Source organism: Pipistrellus hanaki, assembly GCF_964339955.1.
Source record: "Pipistrellus hanaki genome assembly, chromosome: 21".
Lineage (NCBI taxonomy): Eukaryota > Metazoa > Chordata > Mammalia > Chiroptera > Vespertilionidae > Pipistrellus > Pipistrellus hanaki.
Window position 1 is genome coordinate 8,301,722 of NC_140523.1, and position 25,868 is coordinate 8,327,589.

General features: G+C 54.0%; 2 protein-coding genes across 2 annotated transcripts in view; both read left to right on the forward strand.

Annotated features, from left to right (window-relative positions):
• UBE2Q2 (ubiquitin conjugating enzyme E2 Q2) overlaps positions 1 to 8,503 on the forward strand; it is a 28,684-nt gene extending 20,181 nt beyond the window's left edge. The window contains exons 10-13 of the mRNA XM_084869253.1: positions 1,000 to 1,048; positions 2,405 to 2,500; positions 4,946 to 5,012; positions 6,972 to 8,503. Of these exons, the coding sequence (XP_084725379.1) occupies positions 1,000 to 1,048; positions 2,405 to 2,500; positions 4,946 to 5,012; positions 6,972 to 7,003 (244 nt within the window). The 3' untranslated portion in view covers positions 7,004 to 8,503. The remainder of the gene's footprint in view (positions 1 to 999; positions 1,049 to 2,404; positions 2,501 to 4,945; positions 5,013 to 6,971) is intronic.
• Positions 8,504 to 10,180: 1,677 nt separating this feature from the next.
• On the forward strand, positions 10,181 to 20,974 carry FBXO22 (F-box protein 22). Its single transcript, XM_084869239.1, has 7 exons — positions 10,181 to 10,401; positions 10,496 to 10,634; positions 14,064 to 14,151; positions 14,812 to 14,907; positions 16,542 to 16,706; positions 17,727 to 17,892; positions 20,021 to 20,974. Exons 1-7 carry the CDS (start codon positions 10,265 to 10,267, stop codon positions 20,460 to 20,462), a joined length of 1,233 nt encoding a protein of 410 aa, XP_084725365.1. The 5' UTR covers positions 10,181 to 10,264; the 3' UTR covers positions 20,463 to 20,974.
• Positions 20,975 to 25,868: the final 4,894 nt, after the last annotated feature.

Here is a 25,868-nt window from a genome sequence, read left to right on the forward strand (position 1 = left end):
TATGCAACATGGGTAAGGTGACCAGACGTCTCGCTTTGGGCAGGACAGTCCCGATTTTTAACAATTTGTCTCGCAGGAATCTTTCCAAAAATCGGGACTTTTTAAAAACGCTGCAGGACTCGGGACAACTTGTTAAAAATCGGGACATCTGGTCACGTTAAACATGGGAGGTCTTTCGTTAGCTGGAACCACAGTCCCAGGCAGAGGGTCTTGGCAGTTTGCGGGGAGGGCGGCCTGTCGTTGGGCCGGGGAGCGGGAGGAGCCGAGGGGACGGAAAGGCCAGCCCCGAGGACGAAGCAGGCACTCAGACCGGGCCCTCACCCAGACCTGCTCGGGTCCGACTGGTTTTCAGGATTCCTGCGGTTTTACTTGTCTAATATCACCCCTTGATTTTATTTGTAGGCATGATAGTTCACGTATTTCCTCGTTTAAGATAACATTAAAGGAGGAACAATGTTATTTTGTTTGGAAAAGTGTCAAAAGGCAGAAGGATCTCGATCTGCACTTGATCTTGGCCGCAAGGCGAGACTCGGCGACGGGTCTTGATCAGAGAGAGCAGCTCCGGCCAGGAGGGGAGCAGGAGGCACAGGGCAGGCCCCCTCGGCCTCAGCACCAGGGCGGGGACGTCTGACCGTGACCGCAGCTGCTCACGGTCACGGACAGGGGGCGTGTGGGAGGGAAGCCTCGCAGTCTGGATGGCGGCGGGGACGTTGCTCATTATACCTTCTAGGAAGTGGGGTCTCCGCCCCTCCCGGCCCCTCCCCAGGGTACGGAGGCCGAGTTCCTGCTCCCTGAGAGCTGAGGGTCTGTCAGTACCTGTCCCCAGGCTGCAGAGGGCGCTGGCATTAGATCCGAGTGACCCGAGCCTGTGACCCTGCCCGCTGTGTGTTCCCGCTGACCTAGTCTTCACACGTGTGCGTGTCTCCTTAGCCATGTACGCCCAGACTAGGGAGGCATGCGGAACCCAGAGAACTGTGTGTGATTCCTCTTTTCTTTCAGGTACGTGCTGGGTGGTGGCGCGTTGTGTATGGAACTCCTCACAAAACAGGTGACTTTTCTTTTTTTGTTAATCCTCACTCGATGGTATTTTTTGCATTGATTTTTAGAGAGTGGAAGGGATTGAGGGAAGGAGGGGGGGTGTGAGAGAGAGAGAGACATCGATGTGAGAGACTCATTGATCGGTTGCTTGCTGCACACGCCTGACCTGGGCGGGGACTGAGCCTGCCTCCCGGTGTGTCCTTGCCCTGGAATTGGACCTGCAGCCCTTCCTGTGAGGCCGAGCTCTGGCCTGAGCCCCTGGCCACGTGGCCCTTTGCCTAGGGCTTCACTTCCACGGGCTGCCATTATGTCAGACTGAGTGGAAAGACTCGACGCTAAGATTTTTAAGTGTTTTATTTTTAAAAATATGTATTTTATTGATTTTCCACAGGGAGGAAGGAAGAGGGATAGAGAGCTAGAAACATCGATGAGAGAGAAACATCCATCAGCTGCCTCCTGCACACCTCCTACTGAGGATGTGCCCGCAACCAAGGTACATGCCCTTGACCAGAATCAAACCTGGGACCCTTCAGTCCTCAGGCAGACGCTTTATCCACTGAGCCAAACCGGTTTCAGCTTAAGTGTTTTATTTTAATACCATATTAAGCAGCCACTTTTATAATTTATATATATATATATATATATATATATATATATATATATATATATTATTGATATTTCACGGAGAGGAGGAAGGGAGAGAGAGAGAGAGCTAGAAACGTTGATGAGAGAGAAACATCGATCAGCTGCCTCCTGCACACCCTCTACTGGGGATGTGCCCGCAATCAAGGTCCATGCCCTTGACCGGAATCGAACCTGGGACCTTTCAGTCCACAGACAGACGCTCTACCACTGAGCCACACCGGCTTTGGCAAAGCAGCCACTTTTAATGGTGAAAAAGCTATGCAACGTAAGTCATAACATAACATTGTACTTGGCTGTCTCATCTCTGCTAAGACAGGAAGTGAGTTACATTTAAGGGTATCATTTGCTCATGTTGGGCATTTAATTGGGCTTTTTTCTCTCGCATGTGTGTGAGATTTTAAATATTTAATTGATTTTTTTACAGAGAGGAAGGGAGAGGGATAGAGAGTTAGAAACATCGGTGAGAGAAACATCAATCAGCTAGCTGCCTTCTGCTCGCCTCCTACCAGGGATGTGCCCGCAACCAAGGTTCATGCCCTTGACCCCTCAGTCCGCAGGCCGATGCTCTAACCAGTGAACCACACCGGCCAGGGAAGAGCTTTTAGCAGAGGCTCAGCTTTTCTTTCACTCACAATCACAGACCCTCAGTCTCCTCTGATGCTGAGCGCGGCCTGCGTGCAGCCGGCTCTCCCACGCCTTCAGCGACGCTTTCCTCCCGCAGGGCTGGAGCAGCGCCTACTCCATCGAGTCCGTCATCATGCAGATCAACGCCACCCTCGTCAAAGGCAAAGCCAGGGTGCAGTTCGGAGCCAATAAGGTACTTTCCCTGACGCACATCGCTGTGTCCCCCGCTCTCCCGGCGCCCGAGGCGTCCCTGTTCCTCTCGTCTCTGTCGTTTTTACTGTAGGTAAACATGCCTGGCTTTAATGTGTTACTGGAATGTATGCACTCGTAAGTAAAGGATTATGTGTACTTTGAAGTGTATAATAGTTAATTCCCAGGGAACCTTTCCGTGCTAAGCTCTGATCTAGACTTTTTTATTTTTTATTGATTTCAGAGAGGAAAAGAGAGAGAGAGAAACATCAATGAGAGAGAAACATCCTCTCTGTAAAAAAAATCAATTAAAAAATATTGTTTAAAAATCTCACACTTCGATGATGAGAGAGAATCATGGGTCGGCCACCTTCTGCACGCCCCACAATGGGGATTAAGCCCGCAACCTGGGCCTGTGCCCTTGACCTGAATTGAACCTGGGACCCTTCAGTCTGCAGTCCAATGCACTGTCCACTGAGCCACATCAGCCAGGGCATGCTTTATAGGTTTGTTAGCAAATAAATAAAACCATTTGCATAGAATGCCATCAAGAGGCTAAGAAATGTTTACCTGTTGAAGTCTGTCTTGGCGGGTATATTTTTTAAATGAATTGTTACCATGAGACCTTAAACTTCCATTATTTTTCTTGAGAAATGCTTATCAGCTAAGAATGTGGAAACCTTTCACGATACAAGTTTTACCTTCCAGGGTTCTAAGTCAGCAGGGACAGTCTGTTAGCTTTAAAAAGGCTAGGTGCTGAGTGGTATTTAAAGATATGCTGCCGTGTGTGTGGGGGGGGGAGGGGGAGCAGAGAGGGGGGGTCCGGGGGCCTATAGTATATAGAGAATAGAGTATACTGAGAGTATAGAGAGTGTTCAGGAAGTGCTGACAGCTGCTCTTTGTGATAAGGAGGAATTGAAATGGGGAGGTTAGAGATGGAAGGGAGATTATATTTACTATAAATTAATTCATAACCAAGGAATAACTGGTACCATACAGATCATACATGTTAAATATGCTCCAACTAAGGTTAGAAGACAATAATGAAAAGACAAATCCCAACCTACATAAATCTGGAAATTAAACACTTTAAGTCATGGTTTATAAAAAGTCATATGAAGATTTAAAAATACTTGGAACAGCCGAAACCGGTGTGACTCAGCGGATAGAGCGTCGGTCTGCGGACTGAAAGGTTCCCAGGTTCGATTCCGGTCAAGGACATATACATTGGTTGCGATGGGGTGTGCAGGAGGCAGCTGGTCGATGTTTCTCTCCCATCGATGTTTCTGGCTCTCTATCCCTCTCCCTTCCTCTCTGTAAAAATATCAATAAAACATATTTAAAAATAATAATAAATAAATAAATAAATAAAAATACTTGGAACTGAACTCTCTCCCCCTACCCCCACCTTCCTCCCTGTCTCCTCCCCCCACCCAAATGGTTGGAGGATCGGTAGGAAGGAGAGTTTCATGTTTTTATGCATTATTTTGTTCGGTGCTACTCATGGGCATTCTTTAGGTTTTAAACTCTGAATGTCACTTGTATGTGTAGTCCTTAAAGCTCAGCGTTTTCTTTCTTTTTTAAAAAATATATTTTATTGATTTTTTTTACAGAGAGGAAGGGAGAGGGATAAAGAGTCAGAAACATGGATGAGAGAGAATCATCAATCAGCTGCCTCCTGCACACCCCTCACTGGGGATGTGCCCACAACCAAGGTCCATGCCCTTGACCGGAATCTAACCTGGGACCCTTCAGTCCTAAGGCTGACTGACTCTATCCACTGAGCCACACTGGTCAGGGCAGTGTTTTCTTGTCTGAGGTAATAGATTAGCATTTGTTTTGGATGCAGTTTAAGAGGAAAGAGTTTGGGTTCTACTTAGGTCCCTAGCCTCCTGTAACTCACACGTGTGTGGTGTGGTGGGCACACGGGCACTACAGGGTGTGTACTGTGCAGTGGTCGCAGGACTTACACGTAATTGCGAGGAGTGTACATTTCTGTTGGATACACCTGCATCTGTTATTCTTCTAGAATGATAATGAACAGGCCAAAATCGGTTTAGCTCAGTGGATAGAGCATCAGCCTGCGGACTGAAAGGTCCCAGGTTCGATTCCGGTCAAGGGCATGGACCTTCGCTGCGGGCACATCCCCAGTGGGGGGTGTGCAGGAGGCAGCTGGTCGGTGATTCTCTCTCATAGATGTTTCTAACTCTATCCCTCTCTCTTCCTCTCTGTAAAAAAATCAATAAAATACATTTTTAAAAATAATAATGAAATAAAATGATAAGGAACAATGAACTTCAGCTGGGAGGGCGTTCGGTTAAAAATCGTTTTGAAAAGGAAATATAATTGGTTCCTGTGTTCTTTTAAGCACAGGGTGACACATTTATAAATTATGTGCCATGATTTTCATCTGCTTAGTCTTGATTGAAAATGTATCATTCTCTTTCAGAATCAATATAACCTAGCAAGAGCCCAACAGTCTTATAATTCCATCGTACAGATACACGAGAAGAACGGTACGTTCATTCCACACACACCGACTGCCACGTGTGCCCCATCCTGTGCAGTGGCTGTGTGTCCTGTTCAGTGTTGGTTTTGCTTTAGTATCTTGTAAAGTACATGTAACCCCCGAGAACATGTAACCTGGGGACCCACCCCTGTGCTCCTTTCAGTCCTGGTTCCTGGAGACGCGGCCTGAGAGCCCGATCAGAGTCCCTTCCTGAGTGCTAGGAGGACGGTCCTCTGACTCCTCAGCGGTGGGTGGGGTCCCACAGGAGCTGAGTGTTCACGGGGCGGGGCCTGTGCAAGTGCAGATCCTATTAACTAACGGTGACAGGTCACCAGGCCGGGGCCCGCCTCTCCGATGGCGGTGCCCCTCGCCGATCATGCCCGCTTCCATTCACGCTAACCCAATGTTCGTCTCCCTCACAACCTCTGGCCTCACCTCACTTCGCTGCGTTCTCCGCACGGGATGGGTCCTGTCTCTGACGGAGGCAGCGCACTGATGGGATCGGACCTGTGTCCCTGCCGCTCCGCAGGCTCCTGCCCGCTGGCACTCCGTCTGTCTGCCAAGCAGAGTCCGAGCAGTGTGCGCAGCCTTTGCAGCGCAGTGGTGGGGCGGTGGTTCTGGGTGCGAGGGAGCAGCTGAGAGACACGCAGGTCCTTTTCTCCGACGGGGAGTGACAGCAAACCTCTGCCTGCCGGGCCTGGGCCGGCTCGTGGCCTGAGCGCCGTGGGTGCTGTCACTTTAAGGACAGCGGAGAATCGTCACTTGGCTGAGGGCTTGCTTCTGGGAGGCTGGGTCTGGCACAGACCACGCCAAGGCAAGCCACAGGCCGGGCCTGGCGCTGCTGCTGGTGGGCCTCGCCCTCGGCGTGCGGCAGAGGCAGCCTGGAGGCAGGGACGGGAGGTGTGATCGTATCCAAACCTCTGGGTTCGGAAGCGGGACAAGCTCAGACTTGGGCAAGCCTGGGTTCCTGGCTGACCTCTGACCCCTGCGGCCCCCGTGGGGTCTGCGTGGGGGGTGGGTCAGAACAGGCGGCGCCCTCGTTTGGCTTCTGCTCAAGGGTCTCAGGGTCCGTCGCTGGGTCCCTGCCGCTGGCTCCTTCGCTGCTGGTCGCAGCATCTCCTCCCCTGGCCCGGCCCGTGCCTCTGGTTCTGGTTCTGGTTCTGGTTCTGGTCTGGCCCAGGACTTTGTTGGGGTGACTTGTTCTCAGGGGGTTCCTGAGAATCGCAGTGGGATCTGAACCGAGCTTGTGGTCCAGTGTCCCACACTCACCTTCACAGAAGCGCCCGTGCATGGAGCTCGCATGTTGACACTCATGTGCAGTTTGCTCAGAAAATGACTGTGCAGCCGAAGCCGGTTTGGCTCGGTGGATGGAGCGTTGGCCTGCGGACTGAAGGGTCCCGGGTTCGATTCCAGTCAAGGGCACGTACCTTGGTTGCGGGCACATCCACAATAGGGGGTGTGCAGGAGGTGGCTGATCAATGGTTCTCTCTCATCGATGTTTCTAACTCTCTGTCCCTCTCTTCCTCTCTGTAAAAAATCAATAAAATATATTTTTTTAAAAAGAAAAGAAAAAAAAAAGAAAATGACTGTGTGGACATCCCCGCTCACACTGGTTGGACCAGACGCGTTGCCTTCACGGTGCTGTGAAGTGACGCGATTCAGAGGAACCAGTTTGGGTTTGCATCCGGGTCTTCCCGGGCAGCGCTGTACGTGCGTGATGCTCTCGAGTTGCCCGCTGCTCGGTCCTCCTGGGCGAGCGGCTCTGCCCATGGCGGGCTCGGGCCCATCAGGCGCCGTGACCCTCCTGCCACCGGGGGCGTCTGTTGTAAATGTGGGAGATGCCGGGACCCAGCCCACAGTGAGCCCCGTTTCCGCAGGAGGTTTAAACTTGAACATGACGGCCGAGAAAGGGCTGGCTTAGGCCCCTGGCAGTCCAAGAACTGAAGTGCCCCCGTCTATGTTTCAGGCTGGTACACCCCTCCGAAGGAAGACGGCTAAGCGGGCGGACCGTCCCCGGCTCGGACCAACGTTGCTTTAAAGAACCTTCCCACGTGCAGACCAGCTTCGAGTGCCCATAACAGCAGCCCGACGACGTTAGCTGATAGACACTTAGTGGATAACCTGTCACCGGCACCGCATCCGTTCCAGCTCCTCATCGCTCCTTAGGAACCTCGGGCTCGGCAGCGGGGCCTGGCCTGTACGCTCCCCGACAAATGCACACACTGGCCACTCCTCATCATCTCTTTTCTTGGAAAACGGAATCTGTTAAGCAGGCAAGTCAGCACCGGGTTCCGGAGGTGCAGCTTCAGGGCGACGACTCCGTGTGAGCGCGTGCGCTGTGAGGACTTGAGTGTATCGCTCCCTTAGAGCCAATAAAGGTCGTTTGGTGTTCCTATTGGTTTAGAAAATGTCAGGTCTTCTGCCTCGCAGCAGCCTTCTCCGGTTAGACAAACCGCTCTATGATGTTGCCAAAATGACGACAGAACGCCCGCTCCGGGAATGTGACACTTACGGCCACGTGACGACGGGGCCGCTCCCCACAGACATGCTCGTAACCGACGGCTCGGCGGGCCGTCAGCCCCTCGGCTGGCGTCCGGACCCCCCGGGCCTCCGTCTTGCTGGCCCAGCCTGCTGTCGGTTCGGTATGTCTGATGGAGCTCCGCGGTAGAGATCTTAAAGTTATTTAAAATACTAAGTCGTTTTACATTTCCATTTTATTAACGGGATGTTGCAATCGTTTGTAAACTACTAAACTTCTAAAGTGATTGGCACACAGACAGAATCCCTGAGCAAAAGCTGCACAGCTAAGGACAAAACTACCCTCATTTGGAGACCTAAAATTTTTTGCTACAGTCCTAACAGTGGCTTTTCTTTAAAGACTAATAGGAACTCCACACATATTAGTTCTTTTCTAAAACCTGACTCGAATCAGTATATACACTCTCCATTCTCTTTGCCTTACCCAAACCAGTCCCGTTAGATCGGAAATAGGTTTTTTATATCCCCACGTTTGGTTTCAAAGTAAGGTCTAGCTATTAAGCACTTTTCAAACGAAATCCAGAAGCACATTTTCTGCACAAATCGCTTACAAAGTTCCGAAGTGTCTGCGGCACTTGCTCCAAGAGGCAGTTTTTAACTTTGTAAGCCGCCTGGGAGAGGCCCGCTGAGGTGCATCATCGAGTGGGGGGCTGGGGGCGGGGTCCTGGTTCCTGCTCACGCGGTTACGTTCCATTGTGCTCCGTTCTGATACAGTGGCTCAGACAGGCGACAAGGCAGAATTCTTGAAAGCATTACAGTTCCTTAAACCTAAGGCTGAATCTTGAATACATTATTGAATTCTTGAAATATCCTGATGGCTAAGCAGATTGACAGCTGCACCTTTGGCATGCTTTGTTTTTATTTGGAGTTTTATTTTTCATTGCAGATTTATTTGGCAATGTACAGTAAATTTTGTAAACTTGCATCAAGTTTATGAATAAAGACTCATTTAAAAAAGAACTCTGTCCTCTGGCCTCCTTGGAGGGGCCCTTTGCCCGGTGTCTGCAGCTCTGTGGAGTCTGGAGTAGGATCTGTGGGGTGAGGAGAGACTCGCGTGGGAGAGCAGGTGGGTTTGAGTGACAAATCAGGAACGTTGTGTGCCGATGTGGTGTGCTCGGGTCTCCCTCCATCTCTTTTTTTTATGGATTTTTTTACAGAGAGGAAAAGAGAGGGACAGAGAGCTAGAAACATCGATGAGAGAGAAACATCCATCGGCTGCCTCCTGCACACCCCCCACTGGGGATGTACCCGCAACCAAGTTACATGCCCTTGACCGGAATCGAACCTGGGACCCTTCAGTCGGCAGGCTGACGCTCTATCCACTGAGCCAAGCCAATTTCGGCTCCCTCCATATCTTCTCTCTCCCATACCCGTTCTTCAATGGAAACGTCCCGTGGCCGCCCGTGGCTCCCGGTCAGCCACCTGCTCCCCCTGTGTGGTCCCCGTGGCCGCCTCGCACGGAGGTTTTCTCTGTTGATGTCACCTGTGGACTGAAAGTTACGGGTGGACGTGCCTTCGTGCTACTGCGGCCGAGGCAGAGTCCTGTCTCCTGGGGCATCTTCGGTGACCCCGCCCCCTGCCCCCACTCAGTGCCTTCCCCTTCCTGGCTCTTCTTGGACCCATGGTTCTCAGCATGTCATTTGGGGAACCCTGTGAGGCCCTTTTGGGAAGTTTTGAAGGTCAAATGTTATCCTATAGAAGAAAAGCCTAATAACAACTGGTCGTTATTATGCACACTGACCACCAGGGGGCAGATGCTCAATGCAGGAGCTGCCCCCAGCCCGCGGGCCCCAGGACAGCCAAGGTGGGTGCCCGCCAATCAGCAGCGGTGAGGGGGCGGGACTAGCGAGTGCGTGTTGCTAGGCTGGCCAAGGCGGGTGCCAGTGGGGGCGCCCCCAATTACCCTGCGTGCGGGCGGGGGGGACTGAGGTGCGGGCGGGGGATGAGGTGCGGGCTGGGGGGACCGAGGTGCGGGCGGGGGGTGAGGTGCGGGCGGGGGGTGGTGAGGTGCTGGCGGGGGATGAGGTTCAGGTGAGGGACCGAGGTGCAGGCGGGGGACCGAGGTGCAGGGATGAGGTGCGGGCGGGGAGACCGAGGTGCGGGCGGGGGATGAGGTGCGGGCTGGGGGGACCGAGGTGCGGGCGGGGGGTGAGGTGCGGGCGGGGGGTGGTGAGGTGCGGGCGGGGGATGAGGTGCTGGCGTGGGACCGAGATGCAGGGGGGATGAGGTGCTGGCGGGGGATGAGGTTCAGGTGAGGGACCGAGGTGCAGGCGGGGGACCGAGGTGCAGGGATGAGGTGCGGGCGGGGGGACCGAGGTGCGGGCGGGGGATGAGGTGCGGGCGGGGGGCCGAGGTGCAGGCGGGGGGACCGAGGTGCAGGCGGCGGTCCAGCCGGGCCACGCGCGGACCGGAGCAGCGCCGTCCCCACGCGGGAGGGCGGCTTCTAAGCAGACACCGCCCGTGGGAAGCGGGGCTTGCGGTGCCAACAGACTTTGCGGGGTGTAGGGTGCGGAGGGGGCGGCGGAGGCTTTGCTGTGCCTGCGGGACTGACAGCTGGAGGACCCGTCCCCCGATCCAGCGGAAGCCCGCCGCCGGAAGTCCCGCCCCATCCGGAAGTGGCGCGCGCCTGCGCAGTGCGCGCCGGCCGGAGCCGGAGCCGTAGCTGGTGCGGCTTCCTGACCCCTCGGCGCAGCGGCCCCGCCGCGGGAGCCTGCGGGCGGGATGGAGCCGGCGGGCGGCGGCGGCGGCGGGGGTTTCCCCGCGGACCCCCCTGGCGCCTTCGTGCTGAGTAACCTGGCGGAGGTGGTGGAGCGGGTGCTCTCCTTCCTGCCCGCCCGGGCGCTGCTGCGGGTGGCCGGGTGAGCGCGGCCGGCGGGGCGGGGCGGGGCGGGGCGGGCGGGGGCGGGAAGGACGCCCGGTGGCTCCGCTCACCGCCTTCCTGGTCGCCCGCAGCGTCAGCCGCCTGTGGAGGGAGAGCGTGCGCCGGGTGCTGCGAGCCCAGCGCGGGGTGGCCTGGATCTCGGCGGGCCCGGCGGACGCGGGTCCCCCGCAGGAGCACTGCCTGGTCCGCGCGGCGGCCGCGGAGCTGCAGGCAAGTGGGGGACACGGGGGCGCGGTTGCACGGGCCGGTGCAGGGAGGGGGGCGGGGTTGCACGGGCAGGTGCAGGGGGGGCGGGGTTGCACGGGCAGGTGCAGGGGGGACGGGGGTTGCAAGGGCCGGTACAGGGTGGGTCTGGGGGTTGCACGCCCGGTGCAGGGGGCGCGGGGGTTGCACGCCCGGTGCATTGGCGGGGCGGGGGTTGCTCCCCTGGTGCAGGGGGGAGTGGCGGGGAGTTGCATGCCCGGTGCATTGGAGGGTGGGGGCGGGGGTTGCACTGGCGGTGAGGGTGCAGGTGTTGGGCCGGTCTGTGAGTGCGAACACTGGTTGTACCCCAGTTCCTCTCCCACGGGGCTGTGTTTTAGAGTTTGGGGACCATTTGCTGGTGACGTAGGAACACTTTGAAGCCTCGGGTTTGATGATCGCATCTCCCGAGGAGGGGCCGGGGTTTCTCTGGGCCCTCCTCCCTCACGCTTTGGGGCGCCGTCCGCACCCAGAGCTTTGCTGCGCGTCTCAGGCGGCGGGACCCTCTCCTTCCCGGGATCCCCCCGAACCTCCCTCCCGGTTGGTGCAGAAAAGGCAGCGGAGACAAAGCCCAGAGCTCGTCTGAAACCCACACATTCCCTGAAGCCCCGGCCCCGGGTCCCATTTGCGCCCTGATTTCCAATGATGGGCGGCACCTGGGCAGGTGACAGGAGGCTGCGGGCGGGAGGGGAGGGGAGGAGCTGTCGGAGGGGGATGGTTCCGCCCCCCTTGTACTTCCTGCGTGCTCTCCGCAAACCAGACCTTGCACGACCACCGTCAGGGTCAGGGTCAGGATCAGGGTGTGCGGCTGACACACTCACACCGTCTCAACCTCTCACCCTTGTCTTCCGTTTCCCGTTTCCCCACTTTTCCCAGGGCCGCCCTTCAACGCCAAAGGACTCCGTTTAGAGTTTTATGTTGCATTTATTCGTCCTAATTCTTTTAAAAAAATATATATTTTCATTGATTTTTTAGAGAGAGGAAGGAAGAGGGATAGAGAGCCAGAAACACCGATGAGAGAGAATCATCGATCAGCTGCCTCTTGCACACCCCCCATTGGGGATGTGCCCGCAACCAAGGTACATGCCCTTGCCCGGAATCGAACCCGGGACCTTTCAGTCTGCAGGCCGACGCTCTATCCACTGAGCCAAACCGGTTTCAGCATCCTGATTCTGGAGCCCGCCACCCAGGCCTGTTCCTCCACCCATATCGAACCCTGACTTCCTGGTTCCTAGGACGATGTGCAACCACTGAGCCACACTGGCAGGGCCTGTCCTGATTCGTGATTCTTTGTCCTGGAACCTTTTCTCCAAGCTTCTCCTGGACTTTCACAGCTCTGACACATGTACAAGGCAGGCCGGTCATGTTGTAAAGCTTCCCCTGTTGGTTAGGTTCACATTATGTATCGTTGGCTGATGTTGGCCTGCCATCATTACTGACATTATATTTGTTTTTTGTTTTTTGGGGTTTTTTTGTTTGCTTTTTTTAGTAACATGGTGTCAATCAGATGTTGCTACTGTTAAACTTAATTCCTTTCTACCTAAGTGTTTGGAGGGGAGATACTTTGAACCTATATGTTTATGTCTTGTTTCAAAATACTCATTTATTTATGTCTATATAGACTTAGTCCCTTTCATTCAGTGGCACTTGGGGGAGCCCTAGCCTGTGTGGCTCAGTGGATAGAACATCGGCCTGTGAACTGAAAGGTCCCGGGTTCCATTCCGGTCAAGGGTACACCCCTGGGTTGCAGGCTCCATCCCCAGCGGGGGGCATGCAGGAGGCCCATCAATGATTCTCTCTCCTCATTGATGTTTCTTTTTTTTAAAATATATTTTATTGATTTTTTTTTTACAGAGAGGGAGAGGGATAGAGAGTCAGAAACACTGATGAGAGAGAAACATCCATCAGCTGCCTCCTGCACACCCCCAACTGGGGAGATGCCCGCAACCAAGGTACATGCCCTTGACCTGAATCGAACCTGGGACCCTTCAGTCCGCAGGCTGATGCTCTATTCACTGAGCAACACCAGTCAGGGCTCATTGATGTTTCTATCTCTCCCTTCTCTGAAATCAATAAAAACGTATTTTAGCCAAAACCTGTTTGGCTCAGTGGATAGAGCGTCGGCCTGCGGTCTGGAAGGTCCCAGGTTCGAATCCAGGCAAGGGCATGTGCCCTGGTTGCAGGCGCATCCGTGGTGGGGGGTGGGCAGGAGGCAGCTGGTCAATGTTTCTCTCTCATCGATGTTTTTAACTCTCTATCCCTCTCTCTTTCTCTCTGTAAAAAAACAATAAAATATATATATTTTTTAAATGTATTTTAGCCGGGACCGGTTTGGCTCAGTGGATAGAGCGTCGGCCTGCGGACTGAAAGGTCCCGGGTTCGATTCCAGGCAAGGGCATGTACCTTGGTTGCGGGCACATCCCCAGTGGGGGGTGTGCAAGAGGCAGCTGATCGATGATTCTCTCTCATCGATGTTTCTAACTCTATATCCCTCTCTCTTCCTCTCTGTAAAAAATCAATAAAATATATATATATTTTAAATGTATTTAACATGAACAATAAACTATCTCTTGGGGGGAAACCATCTTAAACCAAGTGGAAAGGAGCCAGCTGCAGAGAACATACCAGGAAGAGTGTGTGTGTGTGTGTGTGTCTGTGTCTGGGCGGTCGATGTAAGCACACTGGAGTTGCTGTAGGGAAGTGAGGGTCTGGGATATTTAACGAAACACCGAGTGTGACACTTGCCAGGCAGCTTCTGGATTGCAGTGCCTTAACACGACCCGAGTGATTAGGGCCCACTCAGGGTCCGGGTTCTGGAGGAGGCCGCACACTAAAGTGAAGAGAGAGACCAGAAAGGAGTTAATTTGGGACAAATGGGGGGCCAGGCGGGAGCCAACCTCTAGTGGGAAAACTCTCTAGGCTCTGGCCTTGCTATCCCTTTTATTGAGGCTGCTATGGGATACACCCAGTACCCTGAAGCAGCTTTGGGAATCACCCATAGCCCTCAGGCAGGTAATAAGCGGATTATCATATCAGTAAGGGTTTACATGATTACAAGATGGGGAAGTTGCCTCAGTTACCATTGTCTCCATTGGATAGGTTTTGTTTCAGTCACCATGAGAATGAACCTCTTGAGTGAGTTGGGGACGAGTCTGCTTGGAAGAAATAATCGATGTTTTCACCAATGACTGAACTGAAAAATGCAAGAGCATGAGTGAAACACGAATGAGAAGTGGAGGGACTCAGAATGCCCGCATTGACCAACCCGAGGGGGGTTGGGGGGGGGCGGGGGGGGGGGGCAGCTGTCGCCTGGACAGGAGTGAGACTTGAACCGTTGTAACCACAGAAGCACTCCTGGCTTCCTGCACTCTAATTTTCCGGTTCCCGTTCTCCCCGCAGAATGTGCACATCCTGCCGCAGACCGTGCTCTACATGGCCGACTCGGACACCTTCATCAGCCTGGAGGAGTGTCGGGGCCACAAGCGAGGTGACTGTCCAAACTCAGCTTGTCTCCTTATGTGTGTTCTTTTTTTTTAATTTTTTTAAAATATATTTTATTGATTTTTTACAGAGAGGAAGGGAGAGGGATAGAGAGCTAGAAACATCGATGAGAGAGAATCATCGATCAGCTGCCTCTTGCACACCCCCTACTGGGGATGTGCCCACAACCAAGGTACATGCCCTTGACCAGAATCGAACCCGGGACCCTTCAGTCCGCAAATCTACGCTCTATCCACTGAGCCAAACCGGTTTCTGCAATTTTTTTTTTTTTTAATAAATTTTTTTTTTTCCAAGAGGAAGTGAGGAGAGAGAGAGAGAAACATCCATGAGGAGAGAGAATCATGGATCAGCTGCCTCCTGCACGCCCCACACTGGGGATCGAGCCCGCAACCCGGCCATGTGCCCTGACCGGGAATCGAACCCTGACCTCCCGGTTCCTAAGTCGACGCTCAGCCGTGGAGCCACGCTGGCCGGGCTTTACCAGCGTTTTGAGACTCACTTGCACCGCTTTCCGGCTTCAGCTTTATTCAGCGTTTACCTTTCTCTCTCTCCGCGCCTCGGACTCGACCTCGCGTGACCTCGGGCGGGTGACCCTGCGTGACCCCGGGCGGGTGACCTTGACCCCTTGTGCCCCGGGTTCCCGCAGCCAGGAAGCGAGCGACGATGGAGTCGGCCATCGCCCTGGAGAAGCTGTTCCCGAGGCAGTGCCAGGTGCTGGGGGTCGTGGCCCCCGGGATTGTCGGTGAGAGCAGTGCCCCCGGGCGGCCCCCCACCCCATACCCCTGCGGGTCCATCCTGGGCGCGGCGGGGACTGAAACACGTAGAAGGCGGCCCCACTCACCGGAGAGTTCTATCCAGCTTCTCTCACGGGGGTTCCTCTCAGGGGCTGTCGGTATCAAACGGCTGTCCTGCATGCCTTTCTTCTTCTTTTTTTAAGTATATTTTTATTGATTTCAGAGAGGAAGGGAGAAGGAGAGAAAGAGAGAAACATCAGTGAGGAGAGGGAATCGTGGGTCGGCTGCCTCCTGCACGCCCCCCACTGGGGATTGAGCCCGCCACCCGGTCTTATGCCCTTGACCAGAATGGAACCCTGGACCCTTCAGTCCTCAGGCCGATGCTCTATCCACCGAGCAATACCAGCTAGGGCTCTTTTATCTTCTTCCTTTTTTCCTTTCTTCTTTCCTTCCTTCCTTCCTTCCTTCCTTCATATTTTATTGCTTTTTTACAGAGAGGAAGGGAGAGAGCTAGAGAGCTAGAAACATCGATGAGAGAGAAACATCGATCAGCTGCCTCCTGCACTCCCCCCACTGGGGATGTGCCCGCAACCAAGGTCCATGCCCTTGACCGGAATCGAACCCGGGACCTTTCCAGTCCGCGGGCTGACGCTCTACCCACTGAGCCACACCGATTTTGGCTGGGTCACCCTTTAAGGACGTGTGGCAGCACCAGCCTGTTTCTTTTTTTTTTTTTTTTTTTTTTTTAAAAATCAATCTTTATTGTTCATATTATTACAAAGGTTCCTCATTTCTTCCCCCCTCCACCAGGTTCCCACCCCACCCTCTGCCCCCTCCCCATCCCCCATTGTCCTCATCCATAGGTGCATAGTTTATGTTCAGTCTCTTCCTCCCTCCCTTTCCCCGATAGTAAATCCCTTTTCAGATAGTAAATCTGTTACTTAGCATTTTCTCATATCAATAATACCTCCACATGCCCAATGATACACTTCACACAAAAGACATTTCCAAATAGGTCAACCAGCCTCATCCAGGCCCCACCCAAGGCACTCACAGATCAACACCCCAGCCCTATACTAACTCAACACATCCAGATCTAAGCCTTCATCACTTGATTCAGCAGACCCTCGAGTTCCCGCAAAAGTTTCCAGCCATGTCTGAGAGGCAGCCGTGGGCAGGTACAGGCGAGGAGCGAGCTGTTTCGGGCCTGGCTGCTCCAGGCCTGGCCTCTGTTGCTCTGGTTCGTTCCACAACCAGCTGCTCCGGGTCTGGTCACTGCCGCTCCCGACCTAGTTGCTCTGGACTTGGCTGTTGCTGCTACAGGCCTGGCCGCACCCGACCCGGCTGCTCTGGGACCGGTTGCTCCGGTCCCGGCCGCTCCGGGCCTGGCCGCTCCCAGCCTGTCAGCCGAGCACCAGCCTGTTTCTTTGCAAACCATTTGCGAGGGCATCGCAGCCCTCAGCACTCTGTGCCCCTGGGGCAGCAGGCTGAGCACGCTGAGGGGCTGGGGCAGGGGTGGGGGGGTGGCCGGGCGCCTGGCGGCTGGCGGTCCGGGCGGGCGGGCGGGCTGGCCCCGCGCCGTTAGGAACACAATCCTCCGTGCTTACGGACCGCGGACCAAACCGCTCCCCTTTCCCCCCAGTGACCCCCATGGGCTCGGGGAGCCACCGGCCGCAGGAGATAGAGATCGGGGAGTCCGGCTTCGCGCTGCTGTTCCCCCAGGTGGAAGGAATTAAAATACAGCCCTTCCGTTTCACCAAGAACCCGAAGAACCTGACGCTGGAGAGACGGCGCTTCACCGAAGCAGGTGAGTCGCGGCCCTCACCGGCGGAGGGTCCCGGGGAGAGAGGTGGGCGGGGCGGTCCCCGGGGTGACCGAGGCTGGGGCGGGGAGTTCTGAGCTCTATTTATTCATTTTTAAATGCGTGTTTAACTTTTTAAAAATATATATATTTTATTGATTATTTTACAGAGAGGAAGGGAGAGGGAGAGAAAGAGAAACATCCACGACAAGAGAGAATCATGGATCGGCTGCCTCCTGCACGCTCCTTATTGGGGATGGAGCCCGCCACCCAGGCCTGTGCCCTGACCGGGAATCGAACCCAGGACCCTTCATCCTCTATCCCCTGAGCCACACCGGTCAGGGCCATAGATTATTATTATTTTTTTTTAATATATATTTTATTGATATTTTTACAGAGAGAAATTGAGAGTTAGAAACGTCGATGAGAGAGAAACATCTACCAGCCGCCTCCTGCACACACACCCCGCCCCCCCACTGGGGATGTGCCTGCAACCAAGGTCCACGCCCTTGACCGGAATCGAACCTCGGACTCTTCAGTCCACAGGCAGATGCTCTATCCACTGAGCCAAACCGGTTTCGGCTATTTATTTATTTTTAAATACATGTTTAACTTTTTTAAAATATATATTTTATTGATTTTTTACAGAGGGGAAGGGAGAGGGATAGAGAGTTAAAAAAAACATCCATCAGCTGCCTCCTGCATGCCCCCTACTGGCAATGTGCCCGCAACCAAGGTATGTGCCCTTGACCGGAATTGAACCCGGGACCCTTCACTCCGCAGGCCGACGCTCTATCCGCTGAGCCACACCGGCCACGGCCAGGGCCTCAGGTTTTTATTAAGAGGGAAACATTGTTGCCCAGACGTTGATCCGTGTCACAGTTTGTAGCCGTGGGGACCCTCCGCGGCTTCCCCAGCTGCACCCACTCGTGCGTACCGTCATGGGGGGAGCAGGCGGCTCAGGGCGGGGACCGCCGGCTCCCACGGCGTCCGCAGGAGTCACTCGCGGCCGCCCCCTCCCCGCAGGCCTCCTGGACAACCCCGAGCTGCGCGTGGTCCTGGTGTTCGGCTACAACTGCTGCAAGGTGGGCGCCAGCAGCTTCCTGCAGCGCGTGGTCCGCACCTTCAGCGACACCAACGTGGTGGTGGCCGGGGGCCAGGTGGACAGCCTGGTGTCGCTGACCAACAACACGTACGTCCCTGCGGCCGCCGCCGGCCAGGCTCCCCGCGGGGCGGGGCGGGGCGGGGCGGGGCGCGCTTGGGCTTCTGTGAGACCCCAAGTTGATAGATAATGTAATATATGTCAAATATGAAGAAGGGAGGGAGGAGGAAGGAAGGAAGGAAGGAAAAGGAGGGAGGAGGAGGAAGGAAGGAAGGAGGGAGGAAGGAAGGAAAGAAAGAAAAGAAGGGAGGAGGAAGAAGGAAGGAGGGAGGGAGGAAGGAGGGAAGGAAGGAAGGAAAAGGAGGGGGGAGGAAGGAAGGAGGGAGGGAGGGAGGAAGAAAGGAAGGAAGGAAAGAAAGAAAAGAAGGAAAGGAGGGAGGAAGGAAGGGAGGGAGGGAGGAAGGAAGGAAGGAAGGAAAGGAAAGGAGGGAGGGAGGAAGGAGGGAAAGAAAGAAAAGAAGGGAAGGAAGGAGGGAGGAAGGAAGGAAGGAAGGAAGGAAAGAAAAGGAGGGAGGAAGGGAGGGGGGAGGAAGGAAGGAAGGAAGGAAGGAAAGAAAAGGAAAGGAGGGAGGGAGGAAGGAGGAAGGAAGGAAGGAAAAGAAAAGGAGGGAGGAAGGGAGGGGGGAGGAAGGAAGGAAGGAAGGGAAGGAGAAAGAGCCCTGGCCTGTGATAGAGCATCGGCCTGGTGCTTTTTTCCCCCTCCTGCTTTATTGTTAGACACACTGTACGAACACAAAACAGCAGGCAGCAGGGGTCCTCTTGGAAATGAGAAAAAAAGAAAAAGAAAAAAAAAAAAAACCCTGGCTGGTGTGGCTCAGTGGATAGAGCGTCAGCCTGAGGACTGAAGGGTCCTGAGTTTGATTCTGGCCAAGGGCACATGCCTGGGTTGCACTTTAAAAAAAAAAATATATATATATATATATATATATATATATATATATATATATATATATATATATATTTTTTTTTTTTTTTTTTTTTTTTTTTTTTTTTGACTTCAGAGAGGAAGAGAGAGGGAGAGGGAGAGAGAAACATCCATGATGAGAAAAGCATGGATCGGCTGCCTCCTGCCCGCCCCACACTACAGATGGAACCCACAACCCAGGAAAGTGCCCTTGACTGGGATTCGAACCCGGACCTTTTAGTCTGCAGGCCGATGCTCTATCCGCTGAGCCTCCCAGGCTAGGGCTGTGTGTGTTTTTTTTGTTTGTTTGTTTGTTTGTTTGTTTTTGTTTTTTAAAAAATATATTTTATTGATTTTTTACAGAGAGGAAGGGAGAGAGATAGAGAGCTAGAAACGTCTATGAGAGAGAGACATTGACCAGCTGCCTCTTGCACACCCCCCTCTGGGGATGTGCCCGCAACCAAGGTACATGCCCTTGACCGGAATCGAACCTGGACCCTGCAGTCCACAGGCTGACGCTCTATCCACCGAGCCAAACCGGTTTCGGCTGTGTGTGTGTTTTTTTTTAAATATATTTTTTATTGATTTCAGAGAGGAAGAGAGCGGGAGAGAGAAACATCTATGAGAGAGAAGCACTGATCGGCTGCCTCCTGCACGCCCCACACTGGGGATCGAGCCCACAACCCAGACATGTGCCCTGACCCGGAATCAAACCCTGGGACCTTTCAGTCTGCAGGCTGATGCTCTATCCACTGAGCCACGGCTAGAAATACTATTAATACCTGTGTATATTTTATTGATTCCAGAGAGAAAGCGAGATAGAAATTCAATGAGGAGAGAGAAGCACTGATTGGCTGCCTCCTGCACGCCCCCCACTAGGGATCGAGCCTGAAACCCGGGCCTGTGCCCTGAGCGGGAATCGAACCTGGGACCTTTCAGTCTGCAGGCTGATGATGCTCTATCCACTGAGCCACGGCTAGAGATACTTTTATACATGTGTATATTTTTTTGATTTCAGAGAGAGAGAAATTCAGTGAGGAGAGAAGCACTGATTGGCTGCCTCCTGCACGCCCCCCACTGGGGATCGAGCCTGAAACCCGGGCCTGTGCCCTGAGCGGGAATCGAACCCCTGACCTCCTGGTTCCTAGGTCGGCACTCAACCCCGGAGCCAGGCGGGCCGGGCTGGTGTTGCCTGTTGGCACCTGCACGTTCTGTGTTTGGCGGTGACCGGTCCCTCCGTCTGCGTCCCCGCAGGTGCCCGGTGGACGTGGACGGCGCGGGCGTGGCGGGGCTGGCGCTGAGCGGCCAGCGCGTGCAGGGCGCCACGGTGCTGCTGGGCGAGGACGTGGGCGACGAGCGCGCGGCCGAGGCGGCCGTGCAGCGCCTCAAGGCGGCCGGCATCCCCGAGCGCCACACCGTGGGCTTCATGTTCGCCTGCGTGGGCCGCGGCGCCCAGTTCTACCGCGGCCGCGCCCACGTGGAGGCCGACGCGTTCCGCAAGGCCTTCCCCGGCGTGCCGCTCTTCGGCTTCTTCGGCAACGGCGAGATCGGCTGCGACCGCATCGTCACCGGCCACTTCGCGCTGCGGCGCTGCGGCGAGGCCCCGGCCGGCGGCGGCGAGGCGCGCACCGAGGAGGACCTGTTCCACAGCTACACCACCGTGCTGGCGCTGGTGCACCTGGGCGCCGCCAAGTGAGGGCCCACCGGCACCTGCCTGCCGGCACCCGCGCCTGCTGGGCCTGCAGCATCCGCACCTGGGCCCGCCCCGCACACATTGCTGGGGTGTGCCTACCCCGCCCACATTGGCTGGACTCGCCCCGCCCACACCTGGGCCTGCCCCGCCCACATTGGCTGGACTCGCCCCGCCCACACCTGGGCCCGCACCGCCTACATTGGCTGGGCCTGGGCCTGCCCCGCCCATACCTGGGCCCGCACCGCCCACATTGGCTGGGCCTGGGCCCGTCCCGCCCACATTGGCTGGGCCTGGGCCTGCCCCGCCCACATTGGCTGGGCCTGAGCCTGCCCCGCCCACATTGGCTGGGCCTGGGCCTGCCCCGCCCACCTGCTGGGCTTGTCCCGCCCACATTGGCTGGGCCTGCCCCGCCCACACCTGCTGGGCTCGCCCAGCTCACACTTGGGCCCACCCCGCACACCCCTGCAGGCCCCCGCCTTTCCGGGAACTTGGGAATATATGTCTTTGAAACAAAATGACTCTACATGTATCTGTTCTGTAGCCCGGATGCTCTAACAGGTTTCTCGGGGTCGTTTTCTTTCTTTTTTTTTTTTCTTTTTTTTTTTTTTAATATATATATATATAATTGATTTTTCACAGAGAGAAAGGGAGAGGGAGAGTTAAAAACATCGATGAGAAACATTGACCAGCTGCCTCCTGCACACCCCCCACACCCTGCAACCAAGGTATATGCCCTTGACTGGAATCGAACCTGGGACTCTTCAGTCTGCAGGCCGATGCTCTGTCCACTGAGCCACACCGGTTTCGGCATCAGGGTCGTTTTCTAACCCAGTGGTCGGCAAGCGCCAAATACCAACAGGACAAAGACTGAAATTTCTTTGGAGAGCCAAGTTTTTTAAACTTAAACTTCTTCTAACGCCACTTCAAAATAGACTCACCCAGGCTGTGGTATTCTGTGGAAGAGCCACACTCAAGGGGCCCAAAGAGCCGCATGCATGTGGCTCGTGAACCGCGCGGTTTGCCGACCGCTGTTCTAACCTGTGAGGAAGGAGGGCTCCTGCGTCGGGCACAAACCCGCCCATCGATCCATTGATTGATCCGTCGATCGTGGCGCTGCCCAGGCCCCGTGGCTGCCATGCGTGTCATTGAGCCAGATGCATAGGCGCCTGGACACGGGAAGGGTCCGGGACCGGATGGAGCTGCTCCCCGTGCAGGGCCAGCTGGGTCGTGGAGCAGAATCACGAAGACACTTTCCCCCCCGAACGAAGGATGAAGCCGGGCGGGCTGCCTGAGAGATCCTTTCTCCGCGTTCCACATCGTTCAGAAGCGACCACAGGACGGACTGTCTACGCCTCTGATGATTAGTACGAAAGAGTTATCTTTGTCTTCCTGCTCCAGTTGTTGCTCATCGCGATGAAGGGCCACGGGAAATCAGCAGTGTGCTACTCCGATGAAGAGAAGGTCCCCCCCAAAACCACCTCCAACCCCCCCCCCCTCCAGGTCTTCACTGCAGAATGACGTGCATTTGCAGAGTATCACACCTAATTAATGTAACTAATAATGGACACTTTGTTGCCTTTCCCCGCTCGTCTGGTTTGTGTGTGTTTTTAGTAAATTTTACTGATTGTTTACAGAGGAAGGGAGAGAGGGGGAGCAAGTTAGAAACATCAATCAGCTGCCTCCTGCACACCCCCGATTGGGGATGTGCCCGCAACCAAGGTCCATGCCCCTGACTGGAATCGAACCAGGGACCCTTTAGTCCGCAGGCCGACACTCTGCCCACTGAACCACACCGGCCAGGGCCCGCTTGTGTGCTTTCACTCACTCTTCTCCCCCCTCACCCCCCCGTTTCCACCTCGAAAGGTTTTCCTCTTCCTGCTTATGTATGCGATAAAAATACCGAGTTTCCATTGGTTGGTGGTTAGCTCATCTCACCTCCTGAGGATGAACTTTTCCAAAGAAAAGTTGGTCAGAACTGTCAGTCTCTGAATAGTGGTGAACGTTTATAGTTCTGTAGCATCGGTGCCCGTTACCAAGGAGACAGGACCTCAGAGTTTGAGCCCTCGGATGTGATTCCATAGCACATATAGAAAATACCGTGTGAATTTGTGTTTTGGGATAAACTACAGGAAAAGGAAGTTGAAAACTAGAAAAAAAAAAATTTTTTTTTAATATATTGATTTTTTACAGAGAGGAAGAGTGAAGGATAGAGAGTTAGAAACGTCGATGAGAGAGAGTCCTTGGTCAGTTGCCTCTTGCACGCCCCCTACTGTGGATGTGCTCACAACCAAGGTACATGCCCTTGACCGGAATCAAACCCAGGACCCTTCAGTCTGCAGGCTGACGCTCTATCCACTGAGCCACACCGGATTCGGCTATAAAGTTTTTTGTGTGTTTTTTAAAAAATATGTTTTATTGATTTTTACAGAGAGAGGAAGGGAGAGGGATAGAGAGCTAGAAACATCAATGGGAGAGAAACATCGACCAGGTGCCTCATGCACACACCCTACTGGGGATGTGCCTGCAACCAAGGTCCATGCCCTTGACCGGAATCGAACCCCGGACCTTTCAGTCCGCGGACCGACGCTCTATCCACTGAGCCAAACCGGTTTCGGCTGGGGCTGGTTTTGAGGGAAGATTCCTGTGGCCACGGGGCACTTAATATGCTAAGAATTTGCATAGTAGCCTTTTATTCTATAGGTCATACGCCTCGGTGGGGAACGGAACGAAAAGCGGAGCCCACAGAAGCCATAGGTGTCCAGCAAGTCCTCGCTGAACGGGGTCTGTGGATAGGGTGCTGCGACTGTGGTCACGTGACACGTAGTGAAACCAGCGTTGCCATAGGCTACTTGTTCCCATGGCAACTCATCACCGTGGCAACGAAACGACACTGAGCGCTACAATGCTGCTTTAAATGCTACAATGTTGCTCTAAACGCTACAAGGTTACTCCTAGATCCGAGGACAAAAGTCATCACCAGAGGTTGCGTGGAGAGGGAGGGGAGTCGCTCTGACCAAAGTTACAATGAAAGGATGTGCTGAGATTATGAAAGGCTGGCTTTAAGTAAAAGCAGTCATCACAGCCGAAACGCATTTGGCTCAGTGCATAAGTGCGTCAGCCTGTGGGCTGGAAGGTCCCAGGTTCGATTCCGGTCAAGGGCATATACATTGGTTGCGGGCATATCCCCGGTAGGGGGTGTGCAAGAGGAAGCTGATCCATGATTCTCTCTCATTGATGTTTCTAACTCCCTCTCTGTAAAAGTCAATAAAATAAAATTTTAAAAAAGACATGTTCACTTCCATATATAATATGTATTATATACATATATATGTATATAATATGTATGAGAGGCCAGGTGCATGAATCGTGCATGGGTGGGGTCCGGCCAGCCTGGTCAAGGGGAGGGGACATGGGCGATTGGCCGGCCTGCCTGCTAGTCTCACTCCTGGTCCAGGGGACAATTTGCATATTAGCCTTTTTTTAAAAAAAATATATTTTATTGATTTTTCACAGAGAGGAAGGGAGAGGGATAGAGAGCTAGAAACATCGATGAGAGACATCGACCAGCTGCCTCCTGCACACCACCCACCGGGGATGTGCCTGCAACCAAGGTCCATGCCCTTGACCGGAATCGAACCTGGGACCCTTCAGTCCGCAGACCGACACTCTATCCACTGAGCTAAACCAGTTTCAGCTGCATATTAACCTTTTATTCTATAGGATCTACGCCAAGTGGACAGATGATTGTGCGTTCAGAGATCACCATCATCATCTGGCCGCTCAGTGTATTTCAGCCCCTTCCCAAGTGGAAGTGAAGTCCTCCTGGGCCCGTAGCAACCCTGTGAAATAAAGGAAAGGCAGGTCTTTTGACCCTGTTCCGAAAACCAACACCTGCTCATCGATGTGGGGGATCATTTGGGACCTCTTCCCAGGAGGAGGGGCCCCCCTCTAGCGTGCCTGAGCCTGGATGCCTGGCAGACACCCCGCCTTCTCAGCAAGCCAGAGGCCAGAGCGCAAAAGCCTTGTCATCTACACTCATAAAGAGTAACATGCTAATTGACCGTACTGTCATGATGCCCACCAGCCAATCAGGAATGAGTATGCAAATGAACCCAACAAAGATGGTGGGTTAATTTGCATGCACGGGCATGGAGCAGGCGGGGCAGGGCAGGACGCTTGTGTTGTTACCATGGTGATAACGCAGGAGTTCCGCACCACCCCAGCCGCTCTGGGCCTCTGGGCAGCATGGGAAGGCGAAAAGGCGGCTCTGGCCAGAGTGAGGCGGTGCCTGCAGCCAGGGGAGGAAGGCATGAATTCTGGCATGAATCTTCATGCGCCAGGCCTCTAGTTTATCGATATTGTGCACGTTCAACATAGCGACCGTGCAGAGCATGTAAATGAACTACAAATCCACGTAAAAATGGTTGAGGAGAAATAAATCTACTTCTGTCACCTTACGCCTACCCTGTGCGACTGAGGCGAGCCCCAGCGTATGTCACGTGTTCCTGTAAACAGATAAGCTCCTCTTAGTTGGGAACAGTGAGGTTTTCGGACAACTGGCTTGATTTTCCAGTATAGAGACTGGGCATGGGTCTGCTACATAAAAACCCTAAAATAGTGCTGACTGGTGTGGCTTGGTGGATAGAGCGTCGGCCTGTGGACAGAAGGGTTTCGGGCTTAATTCCGGTCAAGGGCATGGACCTTGGTTGTGGGCACATCCCTGGGTGGGGGCGTGCAAGAGGCAGCTGATCGATGTTTCTCTCTCATCAATGTTTCTAACTCTCTATCCCTCTCTCTTCCTCTCTGTAAAAACTCAAAATATATATTTAAAATATATATATATATATATATATATATATATATATATATATATATATATTTTATTGATCTCAGAGAGGAAGGAAGAGATAGAGAGAGAGAGAGAAAAACATCAATGATAAGAATCATGGAAGAAAAAAAAAAGAATCATGGATTGGCTGCCTCTTGCATCCCCTACTGAGGATCGAGCTCGCAACCTAGGCATGTGCCCTTGACCAGAATTGAACCTGGCTGAGGTTCAATCCGCAGGCTGAGGTTCTGTCCACTGAGCCAAACCAGCCAGGACCCATATTTTCATTATATGCACTGCCCCCCACCCCACAACAGGTCTCTCTTATCTCGTTCACACACACACACACACACACACACACACACACACGCTGTCTGTGCTGTGACGTCCAGGCGGACCAGCCTAGCATCTCCAGGCAAGCCCGCACCGTGTTCTACCCGCCACTCAGAGCATGGCAGAGTGGCGTCAGCGCCCCCTTCAGGTCACACAAGGAAGTGTCCCTGCCTTTCCTCGCCTTTTTTTCTTTCTTTCTTTTTTAAATATATTTTATTGATTTGTTACAAAGAGGAAGGGAGAGAGAT